The following is a 22,367-nucleotide window of genomic DNA, read 5'->3' on the forward strand; positions in this document are numbered from 1 at the left end:
AATACTTTTTTTGAATGCTTTCAATAACGTCTCCTGTGCAATAAGGAAAATAATTGGCACACAATTCATCATAAAGTACAGTTTTTCCATGCAAATTATTCTGCATATAATATTCATTCGATTCTACCTGAGAGTGGATAGTTTAATTTTCTGTCTTCCCGTAATCTGTAGGAAAAATGGAAATCATATGTGCATATATAGACAAATCGACATTAGAATTTAAGAGTTATATCTCCAAAAGAACTATCTGAATATTGGCTTTGAATTCAGATAGTTTTACATACTTACAGGGCAGAGTTGAAATGATGTGACAAATGTGAAAAATCCAATGCCTTGGAATCAGAAGTCATGTTCATTTTATAGCCCTGCCAATACTATTTGGGTTGAGAATATATAAAAATTTCCCTTTGAGCTTTTGTTATCTTAGCTGTAATTTGAGAATAGCAATATTCATTTTGGCTGTTTAAAAAGTTTCATTTTTTTGGGTAACAAAGCAAATTCAAGATTCTATACATAACTGTCTAAAATTTTATGGAAAATATAGGACTTTCATGGAAATTTTCATGCAGTGCGTTAGTAAAGAGAATACTCCTATGGATTCTCATATGCTCATTCAAATTCAACTGTAACCAATGATTAACAACATTGACCATTTCCAGGCATACTGTCATTTTCACTCCAAACTTGTACATATACTGGTAATATTTTTCTTACACAATAATTCTCCCTTTATTACATCTAACGAATCAACAGTAATTCATTGGTCCAGTTCTCTATATGTTGTTATTTTGGTGGGGGATAGGATGGGGTAGTACTTACTCACTAGCGATCAGAGAAGGCCCCTGAGATGTATGTTATTAGGATTGGAACCGGGGTTGGTTGCCAGCAAGGCAAGGGTCTTACCAGCTGTACTATAATCTTTAGCTCTCCAGTGCTTTGTTCTTAAACAGGGATCCGAGTAAGTGACTATAACCAAATCCTGCATTAAAATTTTTTTCATCAGTGACTTTTTATCCAGTGTTTCCCTTTGGTTTTCTTTAAGTCAATAATTTCAGTAGGAGCTTACCAGAGGTCAGTTTTCTCTAATTCTGTCATATCATCTTCACATTTATTAGCTGAAAGTATGATGTAAGAGAAAACCTTGCCTCTGAAACTACGTATTTGACAACTAAAAATATATGGCTTTCAGGGATGGCAGGATATCATGAGCTGGGGAAAAAGGCAACTGGAGTAGAGAAGGGATCACTAAGTCAATGATAGTTGGAGAGATAGTTCTGGATGGACAGAGACAGTGACTTTTACAATATCTTCAGCACCATTATGAACGCCTAGGAGTTTATGTATTCAAACATGTTAAAAGAATTTCAATTTCATTCTTTTTGTTATTACAAAGCAGCCCCATTTGGCTAGTGAAGATGACTTCATGTTTGTTCTTGAATTTTTTTCGACTTAGTTTCTATAATCTTGGATGAGATGGCTCTATTTCTTTCTGGATACTACAATGCACCCTTTGCTTATCTTGATATTTCTTGTTTCAAATCCAGAACTGGAAATTCCTATTAAAAATTCAACTGTGGATGCAAGCAATGCCCAGTGATATTGATTTGTCATTGCCTCTAAGCTTTTTTAAGTCAATGGAATTTGAAGATATGTTTTTATAGAATTTGTAAAGAACAAAATAATGTACTCATGTTAAGATTTTAAATTTGGCATTTGTGACTTACGAAAGTGCTTTATTTGTACTGCAGACTGTTCCACCAAAATGCTGTCATAATTAAGATGTTCTTATATAAAAACATCTTCGTCCCTCTTTTTAGGGATACTACTTTCTTTCAACTACTGCTGGAAAGAAAAAAATAATGCTGTGTTTGGCTTGTGCACAATTCGCTAGAGCAGAGAAGGGACTAAAACCGTTACCTCCAGGGGTGTCATTCCTTTGTGCCTCCAGTTTCAGGACCCAGAAGACCTTCTCAAGAGGGCCTTTTAAGGCTATCAGTGTGGCCAAGGTGAGTAGTGATCTGAGCTGTGCTTATGAAAAACTTTGCTTATATGACAACATTTAGGAAACTTTGGTGCATTATCTGCCTCTCATTCAAGTTCATTTCCACTCATCCTATCCATCTTCCTCTAAAGCACCTTCACCTCTCCTTCCACCTGAGTTGATTTCCTTTTCCCTGTTGTAATTTAAAAGACTTTGTCTACTATAATGGTTTGATATACTCTTTGAAGTTAATCGGGCACTCTACGGCTTTAATCATCAACTGCTGACTCTACTTTCAAAAACCTTCTACTCTCTCTGTTGCTTTTGAAAAGAAAGTACCTTTTTGAAAAGAAACTAGCTGCTAACCTTTACTTAATGGAGTGGATTTGTTTTGCTACTTGCAAAGGGTAAACTCTTTAACGAGTTTGGAACATTTAGGCAGATTTTAACATACTGTTTGGTAATGGCTATTGAAGTGGGCTGCCTGAATCGTTTGTCCATGTCTAATACTGTTTATAACTCATAAAGAAACAAATAATTTCTCAGCTGCCTTCCTATTGTAAATATGTGACCCAGAGTGTGTCAATTAAAGTTTTAAAAAAAGTAATTTGCCACAGGAGTTGGGGACATCGGAGGGGACCTGGAGATTAGTGGAGGGTTGCTGACAGTGGGGTGAGTGTTGTGCTGGAACATTGTAGGCATAAAACTCTGTCATCAACAGTATTATAAATCACAGAGCCTAAATAAAAACTGGACAAAAATAAAACAAAGATGGCAGCATTACAAAATCCTTTTCTTCAGGCTTCAAGTGAGAGGGGCTAAAGAGAACTTACACAGATGTATAGGAAAAGGAATGATCCTAAAGGGATAGGGGAACCGTCCCATTGGGTGCTTTTTTTTTCAGATTTTGCCTGCCCCATTCTTAGACCACTCTCCTCTCTCCGAAGCCTGATACTTGGCAGCTCAGGTAGTTGCAGGGGTTGTTCCTGGTAGTAACAGGTTGTAATAGATGTCACTGAAACAATAGCTCTGAGGGAGAAAGAATTAGGTCCTATAGTCACTGGAAGGCACTTGTCTTTCCTTAACGCCCAGTGCCCCGGTATTTCAGAGCTTTTTCCTCATGGCAGGAGCCTGAGGAAGGACAGAAAGGGAAAGCACAGCAAGATGCTCCCTGCTCGCATGACCATCTCCCTTTCTGTTCTATGTCTGTCCCCATATGGTCGCCTCATCCTCAAGTCAGAAAGGTAAAAGATGATCTACACTGAGAGTCCATCACTCCAAACCCAGAATCTCTGACTCTGGCTTTCTTCTTCCCCATCTCCTGTAACAGGAGATGCTAGAAAGGAGAAGGCAAGGAATGCAAAACCTAGAGGCCCATCACAGGGCTGGAGAGAGAATGAGGGATTCTGACCCAACAGCCACCCACCACAGCCTCTGATACCCACAGCACATGAAGGGAGCTTTGCAAAATGTCACCTTCAACTGTATGAAATTAAGAGCCTCAACTGTACTAAAATAATCCAGGTTAAAATGTTCATATAGTTCTATTTTATTTTTTTAAATCAGGCTGATTTATCTTCTTATGAGGCTGAGAAAACACTAAGCTATTATGAGGAAAAACTGTTATCTTTACGGATGAAGACCTGCACACGAGCTGTGACTCAGAGTGGCATGGCAGCTACGCACCAGAAGGCGGTGAAAATAATGGCTTACAGAAATGGAGATGGATATCAAAACGGGAAGTTAATTGTGGCTAGAACATTCCCCATGGTAAGTGGCCAGTCTCTTAAATGCTTCTTGAATTCTCAGAGATAATGATAACAGTGATTCTTCTGACAAGAAAAGAACAGTGGACCGAGCTATAAATGTTTCTCTACGGTGTCTCTGATTCGTGCTGACAAGATCTGAATCTTTGTTTTCTTGAGACAGTCAACTTGAATGTGTTTCTTTGATACGGACTGAGAAAAAGGAGGAAGCAGTATATGGTTTTTAGATTGACTCCAGAGCAAAGATACATAAAAGCAGAGGGAAAACAGAATTAAAAAGATGGTCTTCTCTTTGTGGTAAAATATGCCATTGGGTCGCCCTTTCCATCTCGGATTCAAGTTGTGGGCCATCTCTTATTCTAAGAGATGTCACCTCATTGGTTATCCAGGCTATCTGAGTGCTTGTTGATTGACAGGATTTCACTTTCACTATGAAGAAGCAGAAGAATTTGCTGGGAGGAATATGTGATCTGAGTTATAGACTATTTCCTCATGGTCTCCAGAAAAGCAGAGACCCTAAAAGGCCCAATTCTTTCCTTCCATCACTTGATGGTTGTCTGAGCAACCCAGTCTGATCAGTATTTTAATGACATATTTTACAGCAGTTTTAAGTACAAAATGAATAGATTCTAGAGATGTTCTTGCAAGCATTTGTGCTCGTTTATTTTCCTCTTTGGTTGACTACAAGTAGATTTTTTTTTTTGCTTTATGGGTCACACCCGGTGATGCTCAGGGGTTACTCCTGGCTCATGCACTCAGGAATCACTCCTGGCGGTGCTCGGGGGACCACATGGGATGCTGGGAATCGAACCTGTATCGGCCATGTTGGCTGCATGCAAGCCAAACACCCTACCTGCTGTGCTATCACTCCAGCCCCTATAGATTTTTTAAAATATAATATTATTTTCCATGGACTAAGAAAAAAATCCTGAGTAACTCCAGGATTTATCCTGAGATCCACAGCTGATTTTGTAGTCTAAGGCAAAGTATTAACCTTTCATTCTGTTTTTCTGTGTGCAAAATGGAAGTATTAATTGTGCCTGTTGTTAGTTTTAAAAAATATATCCAGGTACTCATTTATTTTAAAGCAGCTCATCATTATGAAGTATCACAATACTTTTATATCTTACAAAACAAGAAAAAATAAAATGAATTTCTAGTTTGGGCATTTCTTAAGAAATCCTTTGCTAATAAATTATATAAACATCTGTCAGCAGCTTGTTAATTTCTGGAGCTGAGATTTCACTGCCAGATTGAACTCATGTTGTGAGACTAGGCAGGGTAAACAAATAGCAAAAATTTTCTCTAAATAAATTGACAGTTATTCAACTTTCTATTTTCTTTCATTAGAGGATTAACTTGTATCTCTAGAATAAGAAGTTCTTCATGTTTATTCCCAGTTCTGCCATGGTTCCCTCTCAATTCTTGTTAATGTGTTATCTAGCTTCTTACAGAATGTACGGAACAACTTGGTCTTGCTAGAGCAGCCTCCAGAATATATACCAAAGATGGAACCATGGTCCTTTCTTTGCGTGATTTGGTTCTTTGGGCTCTAGATGCATCATTCGTTCAGACCAATTCTGAAGAACGAAAAATATATGCAACCGCTATTGGAACAAAAGAGAAAGCCTCTAGCAGTATAGAAGGTTGGTTACATTATAAACAGTCAGTCGATTCTACTTATGTTTGCTCATAATAAAATTACATATGATGCTTTCATTCAGACTCCTTTTTCAGAATTTAAGATCATAGAAAGTGACCTTACTTGATTGTTCTGAAAATATAATTGAAATTCATCTATTGATTTTTTTTTGGGGGGGTGGGAGGCAGAGGGTTCACCAAATAGTGTTCAGGGATAGTAGCAGTGGGGGATCTCTTAGAAAATCTTAGCCAACTGGGCTAGCAGTTCAGTGCAAAGACCTGAGAGATTTAGGGGACCATGTGGTGCCAGGGATTGAAGCAAGGTTGGCCACAAACAAGGCTAGCATCTTAGCTATCTCTTCTGTCCCCACATATTATTTTAGCTTGAAAAATTGTAGGAATATTTTTTAAAATAAATTTTGAATATAAAAATGAATGAATTACCTAGAATTTTTAAAGTATATTTGTCATCTTAACTACTTTATGAAACATGAGAGACTTTTGCACTCAAAGTCAGAACCAGCTGGAGGTCACTTAAGTGGGACACTCTCATTGTAAATGTCTTCTTACTACTTGAAGTTGAAGTGCCCTGTTATATCATCTCCCCTCCAACTAATGTTTGTGGCTCCTCATCTCTGCTGCCTTTATACACTTACAGAAGCTCCAAAAGATGTTTCGCTCTTACCACTTAGTTTTACAGATTTTTTTGTTTCTATGATTGTGATTTATATTAGCTCATGAGCACATTGAGGGCAAGGGAAGTGTCCCCAGTAGCTCCTCACTAAGAGTCTTGGTAGTAATGATCCAGAAGCCTTCTCAAGTTTCCACTGATTATATGTTGACTGTATTAATTTTGATGTTAAGAACTTGAATTTTGGGATAAGAATAGTAGGATTCAAATCCGAGTTGTTACTTGCTAGCTGAATGATCTTGAGCAAGTTACATAGACTCTCTATACCTCATTTTCTTCTTTGTGATTGTCATTAACTGAAGCCTTTCAGAAGACCAAATGAATAAATTTATAGCAATGTGAATACTCATGTGAAAATATTTACCTAATTTATCATATTTAAATACATAAATATTAATGTTTTATAAGTATATACCTGTGTTTATTACTAAATCACAGTGCCTTGTAGGTGTTTATCAGTGTTTAATAAATATTGTCACTATTGTATGCAAAATTTCACTTATTTTTCATTATGTAAGATAGTGATCCAGTTTAATTTTTTACATATGATAGACAGTTTTCCCAGCACATTTATTGAAGCTTCTTTCTTCATTTTGTGCTCTTGGTTCCTTTATCATAATTAGCTACAATTCTCAGTACTTTTCTATTTATTTAATATTACAATTTACAATTTAATGACAATTCTCAATTCTATTCTATTGATTTGTGTTGTATTTTGATTTCAATACTATATTGTTTTAATTATTGTATCTTTGTAATAAAATTTGAAGTAACGGGGCATGATGTCATCTTTTCTTCCCCTCTGCCTCGGTATTGCTTTGGCTATTATGGATCTGTTCTGGTGAAAATATTTCTATTTGCTTAAAATAGTAATTGATATTTTGATAGGGATTTCATTGAATTTAATAATATTGACTCACATAATGCTTTGTGTGGAATGGTCATTTTTACAATGTTAAATTTTTCCAATTCATGAGTGTGAAATACCTTTCCATATCCACATACTTTCTATTTATTTTAACAACAATCTGTAGCTTTTGATTTAGAAATCTTTTACCTCCCTTAAGTTATTCCTAGGTATTTAATACTTTTTAATGAAATTCTAAATGAGATTTATTTCTTTATTTTTTCATTTGTTGTTTATATATAGAAATACAGCAAATTTTTATATATTGGTTATATACCACTTTGCTATATTGGTCTATTAGTTGTAGTATTTTTTTAGTGGAAGCTTTAGGGTCTTATAAGCATTATATTATACTCAGAAATAGAAATTTTTCTTCTCCTTTATTTCTGAGCTCTTTTGTTTCCTTCTCTTGCCTGATTTCTATCACTTCCAATTGCATCAGACTTCCAATGTTATGTTAGATAACAGTAGTGATAGTATGTTTCTGGTCTTAGTGGAAAAGCTTTCCATTTCCACCATTGCATTCATTAATGGTGTTTTGTCATATAATGCCCTTACTATTTTGAATTATATTCCATTAACTCCATTTTAGTGAGAATATTTTTATCTTGTCAAAAACCTTTACTGAAATGTGGTATGACAGTATGCTTTTTTGTCTTTCTTTTTGTTGAAAGGATTTTGTTCCTTTTGTTCTGGATTTTGTGCATTGATTTTCATATATTGAACCATTCTTGCATCCCTTGAATGAACTCTTCTTGGTCATGTTGCATGATCCCTTTAATATACTGTTAGATTTAGTTCACTGAGAATTTTTTTTTCCATCTATGTTCCTTAGGAGCTTATTCCTAATGAAACTTTTCTTTTAATGTGCCCGTAAGATAAGTAATATAAATATTATTATTCATTTAATAATATTATAATATTATTATTCATAATGTCAAGAGAGGGGTTCGGCAGGGTGATACCATTTCACCAAAACTCTTCAGTGCCACCCTCGAGAACATCTTGCGATGACTGGAATGAGAAGGAATGGGAGTGAAGATAGATGGTCGGCAATTACACCACCTCCGCTTTGCTGATGACATTGTTTTAATAACACCAAACATCAGCCAAGCGGCACAAATGCTGGCCGACTTTGACCGTGAGTATGGAAAGGTAGGACTACAGCTGAATGTTACAAAGACAATGTTTATGAGAAACAGCCTCGTTCCTGATGCCCCATTCGCTCTCAACGGAACAACCATCTCCGAATGCAACAGTTATGTGTACCTAGGTCAAGAAGTCAACATGATGAATGACTTGGCACCTGAGTTGCGCAGGAGGAAGAGAGCAGCTTGGAACGTCTTCAAGAATGTCGAAGAAATAGCTAAGAGGACGAAGAACCTCCGGCTCCGGGCACATCGCTTAGATTCCACTGTTCTTCCTGCATTAACATATGCCTCAGAGACCTGGGCCCTATGCAAACAGGATGAGAATGCTATTCAGGTTTCCCAAAGAGGAAGAGAAAGAGCTATGCTAGGAGTATCATGTTTCACTCAAATGAGAGAAAGAACCCGGAGTTCTGACTTCCTTCGATGATCAAGAATCAGGGACGCTGTCTTGTTTGCCAAGGCGTCAAAAATCAGATGGGCTGGACACCTAATGAGAATCGGAGACGACCGCTGGACTAGAGCCGTTACCGACTGGATTCCATGGGATGTCAAAAGACCGCGTGGCCGCCCACCTACCAGATGGTCAGACTTCTTCATCAAGACCCTGAACGATCGGTTTGAGGCTCTTCGTGTTCCTAGAACGAATATTCGCCATTGGGCTACACTAGCACGCGGCAGGGACAAATGGAGACATTACTGGCGCCCGCTCGAGCAAATCGATGATTAACGGGAAGTCAAGTGATCAAATGATTATTCATTTAAAGATGAGATTGCTGAAGCATTTGAGTTTATGTCTTTCAACAATTAAACTTTAGGTTTGGGCCCCTCCTATACTCTCCTCAATAATGTGATTTTCTTATATCTTTATTTTAACAATAAACTGTATCTAGATTTATCAAACTAGATATTTTTGTAATCCACTTCATACTTCTCTCAGAACTAAATTAAATGTAGGAAAGAAATTAAAATCTGCACTTAAACTCAGAGTAGTTTACATTCTTTGAATGCACATGAAGTTTCAGGTTATATTTATGTGTTGGTATCTGGGTTTTGTAGCACCAGGTTTTGATTAAAATCAAGTCTTTAAGAAATGAAATATTTTGAATAAACAAATGAATTCAGTAAGCTAATTTACTCATTATTTATTGAGTAATGGTAAATGTTTTATTTATTTCCCAGAAAACCTGAAAATGAAAGCAAAGAATACATTATTTCCAAAGTTTGCAACATCTGATAGTTTTGTTGGTATGGATAAGTCTTTGCTCACTCTCATTCTCAGAAATCCTATTGCCATCTGGGTATCTTGTGGTGAACCGTTCATATCTCCAAATGGTAAGGCATTTTTTTTTATTTTTCAGTTGTATAAAATATAAAAAAATGAATTTTATGTCAGCCTAAGAAAATGAATTAAATGCATATGATGTCAACCTAATAACAACCCATATTTGCAAAGAACAAGAAGTCCATCAACTTACATGTGCACAGGATAGCTACTACTTAATCATCTACAATTTTTCTTACTAGAATGGAGTATTATGCACAGGAAAATGTTCTCATTTTGTTGATAAAGAGATCCTTGGTATAGGAGGCTGAAAATAATGGTATACATTATAAAATAACAAATGAGTTTAATTCACACTGAAGACAACCTGTCTGCACATTTTCATTTTTAAGAATTGCACCCTTTAGGCAATAGGTGCATGCTTAAAAAATGAATGGTTCCAAGCCAGACTTTCATCACCTCCAAATAGTTTGTGGAAGCACAAATGAAATATGGCTATTTTATATGGTAAATCTATATAATAACTCAGCTTTATTCTTTCCCTCCACCCTCAGTTCTTTAAAAACATGCTTTAAACCCTGTCATCTCTTAAATAAGATTTCTTTTAATGACCCTTACCTTTTAATTACTTGTTTCTATTTAAATCTATTTCTTGGAACAGAACGTTCTTTATAAATTATTGACTTACATGACAAATTGCTGTTGATTAAGAATTCAAGATAAAGTATTATGGTTTTTTTTTTTAAAAAAAATCTAGCTTTGAAGAAAGCAGAAAAATTAGAAAAACAGAACTGGCTAAAAAAGGACAAAATTTTGACTGATCTTGAGACCATGAAACATATAAGGAGACAGTTGAAAGGTCAGTATGTAATAAAATATCATCATGCTTAATTCCACTTGTAAAATCAATTTATAAGTAGATTATTTTTCTGTCCTTAGACACCAGATAAGTAACTAATTGCTAAATAATTATTATATTGAAAAAGTCAGTTAAGTCTAAAACTTTATATATTTATACATATATATATATTTCAGTGCTGTTTTTGTATTTGTTATTTTTTAGTGTTTGGTGGTAGGGGGTGGAGGCACACACCTGGAAATGCTCAGGGCTATTCCCAGATTGGTGCTGATATATATCAGTATTTAAAAATGGCTACTCATATCATAGATCATAATGTCATGTGGCAGAATTTCTCTCTGTTTCCATCTTTCTTCCTTTTCCCTTTCTCCCTTTCTCTTTCCATTTTTTCTCTGTTCTATTTCTCTTCCTCTTTCTCTCCCACTCCCTCTCTCTTTTTTTGTTTGTGGCACGAGGGAATCAAATCAGGAAAGGCAAGATGCAAAGCAAGAACCTTAACCCCGAACTATCTCTTGGTCCAAGGCTGAAATTTCTGTGGCCCTTATGATTTGGTTCTCTGTAAGTTTTTTCTTTTATCCCACTTCATTCTACTTACTCAGACTTTCTTTTTCCAGTCCCCCAGACATATTAACACTTTCTTCACTCTGAATCTTTGACATGATCCAGTTATTTCTGCCTCAAGCACTTCTCTCTCCTGCATTCTTAGATTGCTCTTCTCTCTTCTGCGTTCTTACATTGCTCCTTTTCATTCTATACTTTTAAAAAATTGTTATTTCTCCCCAAATTCCTTCCTTAATATTTCAGGTAAAAGATAATGTGGTTTTGGAACCACATTAACCTGGAACCACAATAACCTGGAACTTCTCATCTATTAGTTCTCTCTTCCCATTATTTTAATTACCACTCATGTGATGTGTGATCATCTATTTCACGTTACATAATAAATTTGGCAACCTTCTTTTTACTTCCATCAGTTGTAGAATATTTTAATTATAGAATGAATGGAGTTTCAATCATTTAGCTCTAGTGAATTTTCTAAGTTCTATTACTGTATCAAGTCAAATCAATAGAGAGAAATTACTCAAAATAGTACTTGCTGTATAGAGTTTTCCTAAATTCAGATTTTATAACATGCTTTCTACTTTTATTTAGTTAGGTGTTTAAAAATTATTTAAAGTTCAACTCTCTATACCTACTAGTATCTCTGTTGAAAACACTCTTATTTGATCAGACAGATCCATTGAGCACGTTTCTTAAAATTTAGTACTTTGATAAACCTTTTTTCTGTAGACAAACAGAAATTCTTTTTGCTATAAGAATGAATTAATATATACTTATAAAAATAGTATAAAAGGAATATAAAATATGCACATAAAATATCTGCTTATAAAATTCTAATGAAGACCTTTTCTAGTTGTTGGAGGTTGGAGTTATAAGAATTAGTTCATTGAAATCCTTGTTGGACTGTACACTCCTAAAAATTAGATATAAGGGTGGGTATATGCAGTTACTGGAGTAATTATTTTCAATTATTATATCTATTCGTAAGTGCAATAAATGTTTATGCAGCATATACTATGCACAAAATACTCTGCTAAGTTAATTTTGCATTTAATTTGTTGGCATTATTATTGCTAATATTAATCATAATATGAATTTTTATTATCATGTAGCAAGTGTCGAATATTTTCTACAGACCTAGCATATAAATACTCAATAAATATTAATGTAAGGCTTCTGAAAATGCAGTCCATTTTCCTATTTAGTCTCTAAAAAACTGATGAATAAAATTAAAGAATGCCAGACCAGGACAAAGTAGCACCATGTTATCTATAAGTACAGTGTTGGAGCATTTAATTTTGGGGGTTGGGTGCCTGGATAGATAGTACATTGGGTAGGCAGTTTGCATTGCCTCTGGCCAAGCAAGGTTCCATCCCGGCATCCCATATGGTTCCACAAGAATCTCCAGGAGTAATTTCTGAGTACAGAGCTATGAGTAAGCCTGAACATCGCTTAGTGTGCCCCCCCCAAAAAAATTCACCAAAATTACATGAGAATAAAGTGGATCTGTAAACTGAAATCCAAAGGGAGGTGTACTTATCTTTCTAGGAACAGATTAAAGTATGCCATGGTTGGTGCCTTATAAAGGAGGGTATAAGAAGATGTCCAGGTGAGATCTGAATTGTAAAATACAGCATCACTCTCACATGTTCTGAATTTCTCCCATGATCCATATAAAATAAAACAATCTATGAAAAAGTATTAGAAAATAGGAAATACAGTATTGATATATTTTACTTCATTTCAACTTGTTATTCTCTCAGACATACATAATTATTATAAAATCCTTCCCCCAAATTAAATACTTTGTGATGAACATTGTGTCTTTTTATGAAAATTATAATTCAAATGCATTAATTTTCTCTAACCCACTGGAATTTATAAATTTATAAAACCAAATAATGCATGACTTTTTTCCTCTTATATTTTATTCCTGACTCTCAATACTATAAATAATAAACTATTGCTGAACTCTCTTTAGTTGAGCAATAATTTAATGTTCTAAATGCATTTTAAATAAAATATTATTGAAATATTACCCATAAGAATTTATGTGTCATACATTAATTCTATTTGTACTTTTTTGGATAGAATTCACTAAGAAGTGTATTCAACATACTTTTATGTTAAGGTTTTTTTCAATACTGTTCTGGATTTCTTCATAACAAGTCACTTAATGGCATTTTGACTCATTTGGTCAATTGATTCAGTTATGTTTAAAATCCCATCATAAATTGCATGTGAATGCTTATTGAGTAGATAGAATTCTGATTTCTCTGAAAAGTAATTGCTACTACTTATTTTTATGCTCAATTTATTTCCAGAAACTTGAGGCACAAAAGCAAAAATGACTAAGCCACAAGTTCTACATTCTTTTAAAAAATGTTTATAATCATAGTATGTAAATCTCCACATTAAGAAGCAACAGAAAGTTCTACATTATTTTCAAAAATATTTTTACAATCATAGAAATCTTCACAAGTCCTCAGCAACAAAATTAGGATTCAAATTCATGCTGGGATTTTATTATTTTATCCACCTAGGTATAGCTTTCCCAAAGAATCCTTCTCTAACATCTTAGCGTGGGACAGCAACCCCTCTTACATGCTGTTGGTGCCTGACACAGGAAGTCCAGGGTTGCAATCAGTTATTCGTGTAATCATCTCCTTGAGATCTGTATTCCTCACTAAACTTGAGGCAAGGACTTGATCTTGAACATGGTTTTACTTGCATCACCAAGCACAATTCTTCCTCCCTTCCCCTTCTCCCCCACCCTCTGCTCTCTTTCTGAAGCTTTATTTCAGAGTCTCTGGATCTTGGCTGTTGATGAAATTACATGGCTTCAGGGGCAGTTTGTGGGTCTGATTGCCATGCTACTGAAAAACTAGGGAGCTGGGGCGAGGAACCCAGTACCGATCCAAACAGGTTTGGAGATTTCAGTCACGGGTCCCACATACCTAGGTTTTTCTGCAGGTTCCCTTATGGGTGAGACTCATTGCATTGTGGACAGTGCTTTTCAGCATGGCATCGATTGAGTTCTGGCAGTTCTCAGCTTCCAGGGTGCTGCTGGATGGGGAGGGAAACTCAACCTGCCTCCCTTTGAGCGGCCCTGGTGAAGACAGTCTGGTGAGGGATCTGATCGTTCTCTGAGCACAATTCTTGAAGCATATATGGTGCTCAGGATAGGTTTCTAGAAGGAAAATTAAGAGAGGGAGCAACACATTAACTTAAGAAATGACAAGATCAGTATGAGATTCTGTACAGAGTATATCTTCAACATGGGATAAGAAAACAATTTCATGACTTTTACACTATTTTTTTAAATAACAACTTTAAGTGGTGTAGTGGTGAGAAAATTTGAATTGCCACAATTATTCTATTGTGCCCGTTATTCTTTAGAATACAGTATTCCAATAAATATTTTCTCTCACTACTGCTTCTTAATAACCTAGAGGGCAGAACATAGGTGTCAGAAACTAATCATGCTCACGGGGTATTATTAGATAGAAAAAAAGGCCTCCTGTCTCTTGGGTTAATATTATTTTAGAAAAACTTAATCCCGAGGCTGCTAAGCTAATTGTGGGGGAAAGGCTTATTATTAATGAAGAGAACAAAACATATGTTCCATGACTGGGAGAGATGATGGGCTATATAGGTCAGGGATTCTATTTGACTAAATTACCACTGAACCATATCACAGATGATAGGCTGGGGCCAGTGTGGAAGTCAGCATGTTATCTTTCTTTTCCATCAGTAGAGTGAGTATGCATATTCTGGCTATTTAAAGCCTCAAGCTACCATATGAAGAGGCATTGTTAAATATTATTACCTTAGGCATCTTTGCTTTTATGATATATTTAGTATTTTAGCCTATGCTCTCAAGTGCGATGATTTATGCATAGAGAGCCAAACCAATTTATTTGAAATCTCAAAGTTCATCATCAGAAACAACATTTCCAGAGATTTCTTTCCCCAGGGCGGCGAATAGGAGCATGCCAGCCAGCCACCATGGTCCCCAACAAAAGCCCCGTACAGCCAGTGGTAGTGGAAGGAGGCTGGACCGAGCAGACTCCAGAGGAAATTAAACTCCTGGAATGTATAAGACACACAGAGGTATGCTCTTTAAAACTCCACACATTAAAGACTGTCTCTTTAATAAGCTTTTAAAATGATAGGATTGGGCTTTCAAAATTATGTTATTAATATATATTCTCAGCATCTGGTTAGTTATGATCACATAAGCATATGCCAAGTATTGAGTTGGCATTTGGAGAGCAGCTATCTAAAAGACAGCCAGCACCTATGAGAGTCTGTTTTGTTTGAAAGGAAACCAGAAATTATGACCTTAGCAAAGAAGAGAAAAAGGCCCAGTGGATATGTACAAAGGTAATTATAATAAGTGTAGTCAAGTCAAGCCGTATGGTTTCATCGCTCATCACTCCTAAGGGTATGTCTCTATATGTAAAAAGAGCAAGGAGGAAAGTACTAATTGCAATGGAGACATTCAGAAGTGAGGAATTCAAAAAGCGTTTTCAGTGCAATTGGTTAATCAGTCAGAATTGCCAGACATTTAAAAAAAAAAGGTCTAGAAGCAAAAGGTCAGCTATTGAGAGAGGATTGGGGAAACAGACATGGGGAAACTTTTTTGCTTGGTGAAGTTTTCCATCAAGATGATATGTTCTTATTTAATAAAGTTTCTAAAAATCATGAAATGTGTTCCATCTAAATCTTAGGCATGTGCCTAAGTCAAGGTTACTAGAATAAAAAGATTGACATTGCTTGAAATATGACTTTTTGCCAAGCTAAGAAGGATAAATCACTGACCAGGGAATGAATGCAAAGCATTGAACTAGGACATGCTTGAAGTCAGATGAAAAGCTGCCTGGCAGGAATCTGGCAAAGTATAAGGGTGACTGCTTTTTAAAAGACAGCAAGTAAAGACTTAAACAACAGTCATGCACAGTCATGCACTCTCCCTTAAGCATTTCTTAGGAAAAGGAAATGATGTTGTGATTCTAATCAAAATCTCGTTTGTTAGATACAGAGAAATGGCTCAGTAGGAGAAACACCGTGCAGAACTCCAGAAACACGTCTCCATTCAGGTCTCTAAATTACAAATGAAATAAAGTGCTTTGCCAAAACAAGTGCCTCGTTGTTATTTAGCTATTATCATTGCCTTTAGTAATTTATTGAAGGAATATTTATGGAAGAAATAGTGATAGCAAAGAGTAGTGCACTTCCTAAAATTTTTTAGTTAATTAGTAATTATAAGATAATTCGTTTATCTCATTCTCTACACACACACACACACACACACACACACACACACAAACACACACACACACACACACACACACACGCCACAGAGCCGACAATTTTCTGAGCGTGGAAATATATGGATTTTTCTTAACAGGCACACCTCTCTGAAGTCCAAGAACTGCAGTCCAAGAGAAATTTTCCAGTTGCAGCTAAGTGTGTTACACTCAAGCAGAACAACCTTTATAAGCAACCCAACACCAAACGTGTTTGGGTTTATCTAAATGGAGGCAGACCTGAAGATGGCACTTATGCCTGTGGCAGAACTCTTTCAGAGGTAAATCTGATTTGAAAGGAGATTGTTTCATAGACCTGGTTTCCAGTCTCACCTCTGACATTTTTTAGAGTGTTAGCCAGGACACAGTATTTTACTTCTCTATACCACATTTTCTCATCTGTAAAAGGGGAACAGTACATTCCTCACATGTTTGATAGGGTGGTGAAATGAGCTTCCATGTGTGAAAATGTGAAGGCTAGCACTGTCTGACTTGTATTAATAGAACTTTATGCTAGGCTATATCACAGAATGACAAACTCTCTATACCTAAAAAGAGTAAAATCTATAGACTTAAATACAATTTCCCTGTTCTAATTAATTTTATTTTGTATCTCAGGTCTCCCAAGTTGTACTCAGGAGGCTCAGGAGAATTCCTCCTGGGATTTCTCCAGGGAGCATATAGTTCCAGGGGTTGAACAGGGGTTGGTCACATGAAAGGCAACTCTCTTGACCACTTCTCTCTCTCTGTCTCTCTCTCTCTCTCTCTGAATAACCTTGTTATATTTTACCTTTTAAATTTTTTATTGATTAAGATTCCGTAATTTACAATATCATTAGTGATGTTTTGCTGTGTATATAATTCTAGCACTGCACCATCACCCATCACCAGTGTATCCTTCTTCCTCCCCCAAGGGGCTCAGAGCCCCTTCCTGTCATTCCCTCTTTCCCAAAGTCAGATCTGTGCATCAGTTCTCCACTTGTATTTAAACCTGGTTCACAGAAAAAGTTTTTTACTCCCATCAGAAATTATTTTCTAGCTAATGTTCTCTGTAGGAAAATCAATAGCCTACATTAAAGACGATGTTTTTAATACAGAGCCCTAGAATTATGGCAAGCCCTCTATTTTGCAAAATTAAAATACTGAGGAAAAGATGAGTGGCATTTAATTTATTATTGACAATATTAAGGATGTAATTATATATTTTTTCTTAGTGTTTAAATGGAAACATTAGACTTAAAATAAACAGATGTGGCTGGTATTTTTTTAAAATCACTCATAACAACGATGTCTTAAATAGTTATTTGGCTTTTGTACTTTTTGAAACTTAATCACTTAATCACTTAACTTCCCGTTAGTCGTCGATTTGCTCGAGCGGGCGCCAGTAACATCTCCATTTGTCCCTGTTGCGTGCTAGTGTAGCCCAATGGCATCTGTTCGCTCCGGGAACATGGAGGGCCTCAAACCGATCGTTCATGATCTTGACGAAGAAGTCTGACCATCTGGTAGGTGGGCAGCCATGCGGTCTTTTGACATCCCGTGGAATCCAGTCAGTAACAGCTCTAGTCCAACGGTCGTCTTTAAATCTCATTATGTGACCAGCCCATCTGATTTTCAACACCTTGGCAAATGAGACAGCATCCCTGATCCTTGATCGTCGACGGATGTCAGAACTCCTGATTCTCTCTCTCATTTGAGTGAAACGTGATATTCCAAGCATAGCTCTTTCTATTCTTCTTTGGGAGACCTGAATGGCGTTCTCATCTTGTTTGCGTAGGGCCCAGGTCTCTGAGGCATATGTTAATGCAGGAAGAACAGTGGAATCAAAGAGATGTGCCCGGAGCCGGAGGTTCTTCGTCCTCTTAGCTATTTCTTCGACGTTCTTGAAGGCGTTCCAAGCCGCTCTCTTCCTCCTGCGCAGCTCGGGTGCCAGGTCATTTGTCATGTTGACCTCTCGACCTTGGTACACATAGCTGTTGCATTCAGAGATGGTCGTTCCATTGAAAGCGAATGGGGCGTCAGGAACAAGGCTGTTTCTCATAAACATTGTCTTCGTAAGATTCAGCTGTAGTCCTACCTTTCCACACTCACGGTCAAAGTTGGCCAGCATTTGTGCTGCTTGGCTGATGTTTGGTGTTATTAAAACAATGTCATCAGCAAAGCGGAGGTGGTGTAGTTGCCGACCATCTATCTTCACTCCCATTCCTTCCCATTCCAGTCGTCGCATGATGTTCTCGAGGGTGGCACTGAAGAGTTTCGGTGAAATGGTATCACCCTGCTGCACCCCTCTCTTGACATCAACGATCACTTCTTTGTAGAATGGTGAGATCCTGGTAGTGAATCCGCAATACAGCTCACAGAGGATCCTGATGTATTGGGCTTGAATGCCCTGATTGGCTAGGGCTTCAATGACCGCTTCTGTCTCAACAGAATCAAAGGCCTTCTTTAAATCAATGAACGTTAAACAGAGCGGCATCTTGAACTCCCAAGAAACCTCAATGAGCTTGGTTATCGTGTGGATATGGTCGATGGTGCTGAATCCTTTGCGGAACCCTGCTTGCTCGCATGGTTGTCCTTCATCTAGTGTTCTGCCAATCCTATTTAGGATGACTTGAGTGAACAACTTGTAGATATTTTTGCTGGGTTAAGAGGAAGTCACACAAAGATGAGATGACAGTTGTGAGGTGGAGGGAAAGGCAAAAAAGGTGCAATATTCTGAGCTATAGAAGTTCATAGAAAGGGCAGGGTTGTGAGGGGAGGTGTCTGTGGGTAGAACCACCCAAAGTAGAAAGGACACCTTGGAGGAACTCTGCCCCTGATATAAGTCCAGTTTGGTGATGTGAAGGAGTCCTTCTCTCTATGAGAGAGACTTATAGAGAATGTTGTCATAAATTGACAACCAATATGCTGTATTTTGAGAAAAAAACTGCAGCAGATTTATACTTAGAATCAGAAATATGAGTAAAAGAACTTTATGCAAGTATATGGGAAAGCAAGTGATTTTTTAAAACATTTTTAAAAATTTTTATTAGTGAAACACCATGGGGTACAGTTGTAGACTTACAAATTTTTGTGCTTGGGTTTCAGTTGTACAATGATCCAGTATCCATCCCTCCACCAGTGCCCATTCTCCATCATTTACATTTTTTTCTTTTTTTTAAAAGAGAATAAAATCCTTTATTTTTTTCCCCAGGAGGAAACATTCTAGAAATTCTGTAGTAGTTCTTTATTACCGGTATCTTAAAAAAAAATCACAGAATTTTGGGCCAGAGAGATGGTACAGGGTTTAAGGCTCTTGTCTTATATCCAGCAGACCCCTATTTGATCCCTGCTACTAGATATGATTCCCTGGGCTCCTCTAGGAATGATTCCTGAGCACAGATCCAGGAGTAAGTGTGAGAACTTCTGAGTTTTCAAACACCTCCACAAAAAATAAAATAAAAGAGTTAATATTTTATATATTCTCTTAAAATGCACTTAACCACTGAAATTAGAACTGATAGATTTATGAAATGAATAGATTTATGAAATGATAAATAAGTAAAGGGTAGAATAGAGATGAGAGGATAAAGATAGAAAATCAGAATCAGAAAGCTTTTTATAAAAATTGCATATACTTAGCTAGAGGTATGACTTTTTTATTAAGTTTAGCACTGCACTGTAGCACTGTTCTCCCGTTGTTCATTGATTTGCTCCAGCGGACACCAGTAACGTCTCACAACAAATTGTGAGACTTGTTGTTACTTTTTTTGGCATATCGAATATGTCATGGGGAGTTTGCCAGGCTTTGTTGTGCAGGCGAGATACTCTCCGTAGTTTGCTGGGCTCTCCGAGGAAAGGTAGAGGAATTGAACCCTGGTCGACCGAGTGCAAGACAAACGCCTTACCTGCTGGGCTATGGCTCCAGCCCAGGCAGTGACGAATAAACACCCACACGCACGTGCCCATATTAGCGCTAGGCTCTCAGCGTCTGGGAGCATCACACCAAGCATCAGCAGGGCTAACCAGGCAGGAGGGGTAGAAGCTACTTTCCTGAGAAGCTACTGAACTGGAGCCGGAGACACAGCACTGGGGTTTACACGTGTGCCTTCTCTGGGCACCGGCACTTCACATGCCCAAAGCACCACCAGGAGTGACCCCCAAACACAGAGTCGGGAGAGCTGCAGGCACTGCCTACGTGGCCCCAAAACTAAGACTTAAAACAGACCAAAAGATTCCCTTTTTAAAAGGCTGTAGCACAGCAGGGAGGGTACTGGCCTTGCACCTAACCAAGCCAAGTTCGATCTCCAGCATCCCATGCGGTCTCCTGAGCACCGCCAGGAGTAATTCCTGAGTACAAAGCCAGAAAAAATCCCCCAAGCACCGTGAGTGTGGTCCCCAAACCAAAAATACATACATACATACATACATACATACATACATACATACATAACAATGAAAAGGCTGTAGCCTATCGCATCCCCACAAGCAAGGCAGTAAGTGAAGGCTGCGTTGACGCTGCCCTCTGAGGAACAGGCACTGGCACCTGGAGCCCTGCGCACAGATGGGTTCTCAGGTCAGCTGAAGCAGACATATTTACGTTGGGACCACTGACTGTGTCCAGAATTTTTAAAAAAGCAAGAGACTATTGACTAAGACATACAAAGACCCATGTTCTCCATGCAGGGAGCCGCCCCTCTGTCTTCGGGTCCCCAGTAACTCACTGGAATAAGCCGAGTTCTGGGGGGTCGGCCCATCCCCAGTCTAGCTCACTTACTCTCAGTTTATTTGAGGCATTTATAATAGCATTTCATGATAAATTTTTATAAATTTTGTGCCCAAGTCAACATGCTTGAGGCTGTAAAAGTGCTAGCCTAATTTATATTACATGGCAAGATTTTTTAAACTTCTAAAGTACAGTGTAAGGGACATGGTTAACATCAGTAGTGGTAGCAGAAGAAGGAATGAAATAACACATAGTATGTTGTATTAGTAAATTAATATTTCAAATTGGCAAAACATTTGAAAGTAGACACAAGATTTTCTAAGGCATGTGGAGCCTCTGGTGGTCTGTCTAGTGATTAGGATTGGGTGCTCTCAAAAGTATATGAAGAAATGAACATGCAAGTTGATAGCAGTTCAACTTCTGGGAAGACAGTGTGGTTATAAATAAGAAAACACACTTCTGGAACTTCAAGGATATTTTCAGGAATGTTTTAAAGGGATATCTCAAGGATTTTTCAGGAATGTTTGCAAAGACTGTTTAGGAAGAAAATTTATGACAGGATAATTATTGCAGGTAGAATAGGAAGAATTTACATTTTCATTAAGAGAGTGTTAAATGAATTATATTATAGTTCATAGTGCATATATTCCATATTATGACTCAATTAAAATTAACTTTATGAAAGTAATGACAATAAGGGAAAGAAGTATAAAGTATGGGTTGTTCAATTCAATCAGCCTAATCAATGGCTGAATAATTAGCAATACTCCTACATTACAATAAAAAATAAAGTATAAGTATTTGGATTCATAATTATACATACACACTCCAAAAATAATAAAAGACAAAAATTTTGCTGTTAGAAGTATTTATCGGATAGTTGTATTATTGGTGACCTGATAAATATGTATTTTTGTGTGTGTGCTTTTCTATGTTTTCCATATTTCCATAGGGATTTAGAGCACCTTTGAAAGAAAAAACTATTTGCTAAATAATCTAGCATTGCTTTAAGAGGAGTCCTAACAGCATGTGATGATGAGGTCACATTAGTCATGCAGGCAGGAAGTTCAGTGGTTCAGAAGAACATTTTGACCACCTGCGGTGAAAGAGAAAGACTCCATAGAGGGCGCGAACAGGATCTCTAATGGAACTTGAGAAGTGAGTCAAAATTAACACTGCAGACCAAATAAAAATTGGCAAGTATGAAGGGCACTGCATACCCAGATGAATGGGTGATAGTTTATTAAACATATTAAGTTGATGGTATTTGGACCATACAAAAAACGAAGTGTTCATTTGGAGAGAATATGTATAAAAGGGTAGGACAGATCTCCATGCCATCTGTATCAGTCTAGGAGGATGCAATAACAAAATACAGTAATAAAATACCTCTGATTGGATGGCTTTAGCAAAAGACATATATTTTCTCACAGTATTGGGGATTGAACAGCCAAAAGCTGCCAAAAGGTTGGTTTCTAATAAAGCCTTTCTTTCTGGCTTTTACATAGTCT

The 22,367-nt window shown here is 37.1% G+C and overlaps 1 protein-coding gene across 1 annotated transcript in view; it reads left to right on the plus strand.

Moving 5' to 3' along the window:
• DCDC1 (doublecortin domain containing 1) overlaps window positions 1-22,367 on the plus strand; it is a 509,452-nt gene that overhangs the window by 461,794 nt on the left and 25,291 nt on the right. The window contains 7 exon segments of the mRNA XM_056135538.1: window positions 1,818-2,006; window positions 3,548-3,751; window positions 5,192-5,393; window positions 9,317-9,469; window positions 10,177-10,278; window positions 14,816-14,952; window positions 16,253-16,432. Coding sequence (XP_055991513.1) covers window positions 1,818-2,006; window positions 3,548-3,751; window positions 5,192-5,393; window positions 9,317-9,469; window positions 10,177-10,278; window positions 14,816-14,952; window positions 16,253-16,432 — 1,167 coding nt within the window.

Source organism: Sorex fumeus, unplaced genomic scaffold (assembly GCF_029834395.1).
Source record: "Sorex fumeus unplaced genomic scaffold, SorFum_2.1 ptg000007l, whole genome shotgun sequence".
In the NCBI taxonomy this organism is placed as follows: Eukaryota; Metazoa; Chordata; class Mammalia; order Eulipotyphla; family Soricidae; genus Sorex; species Sorex fumeus.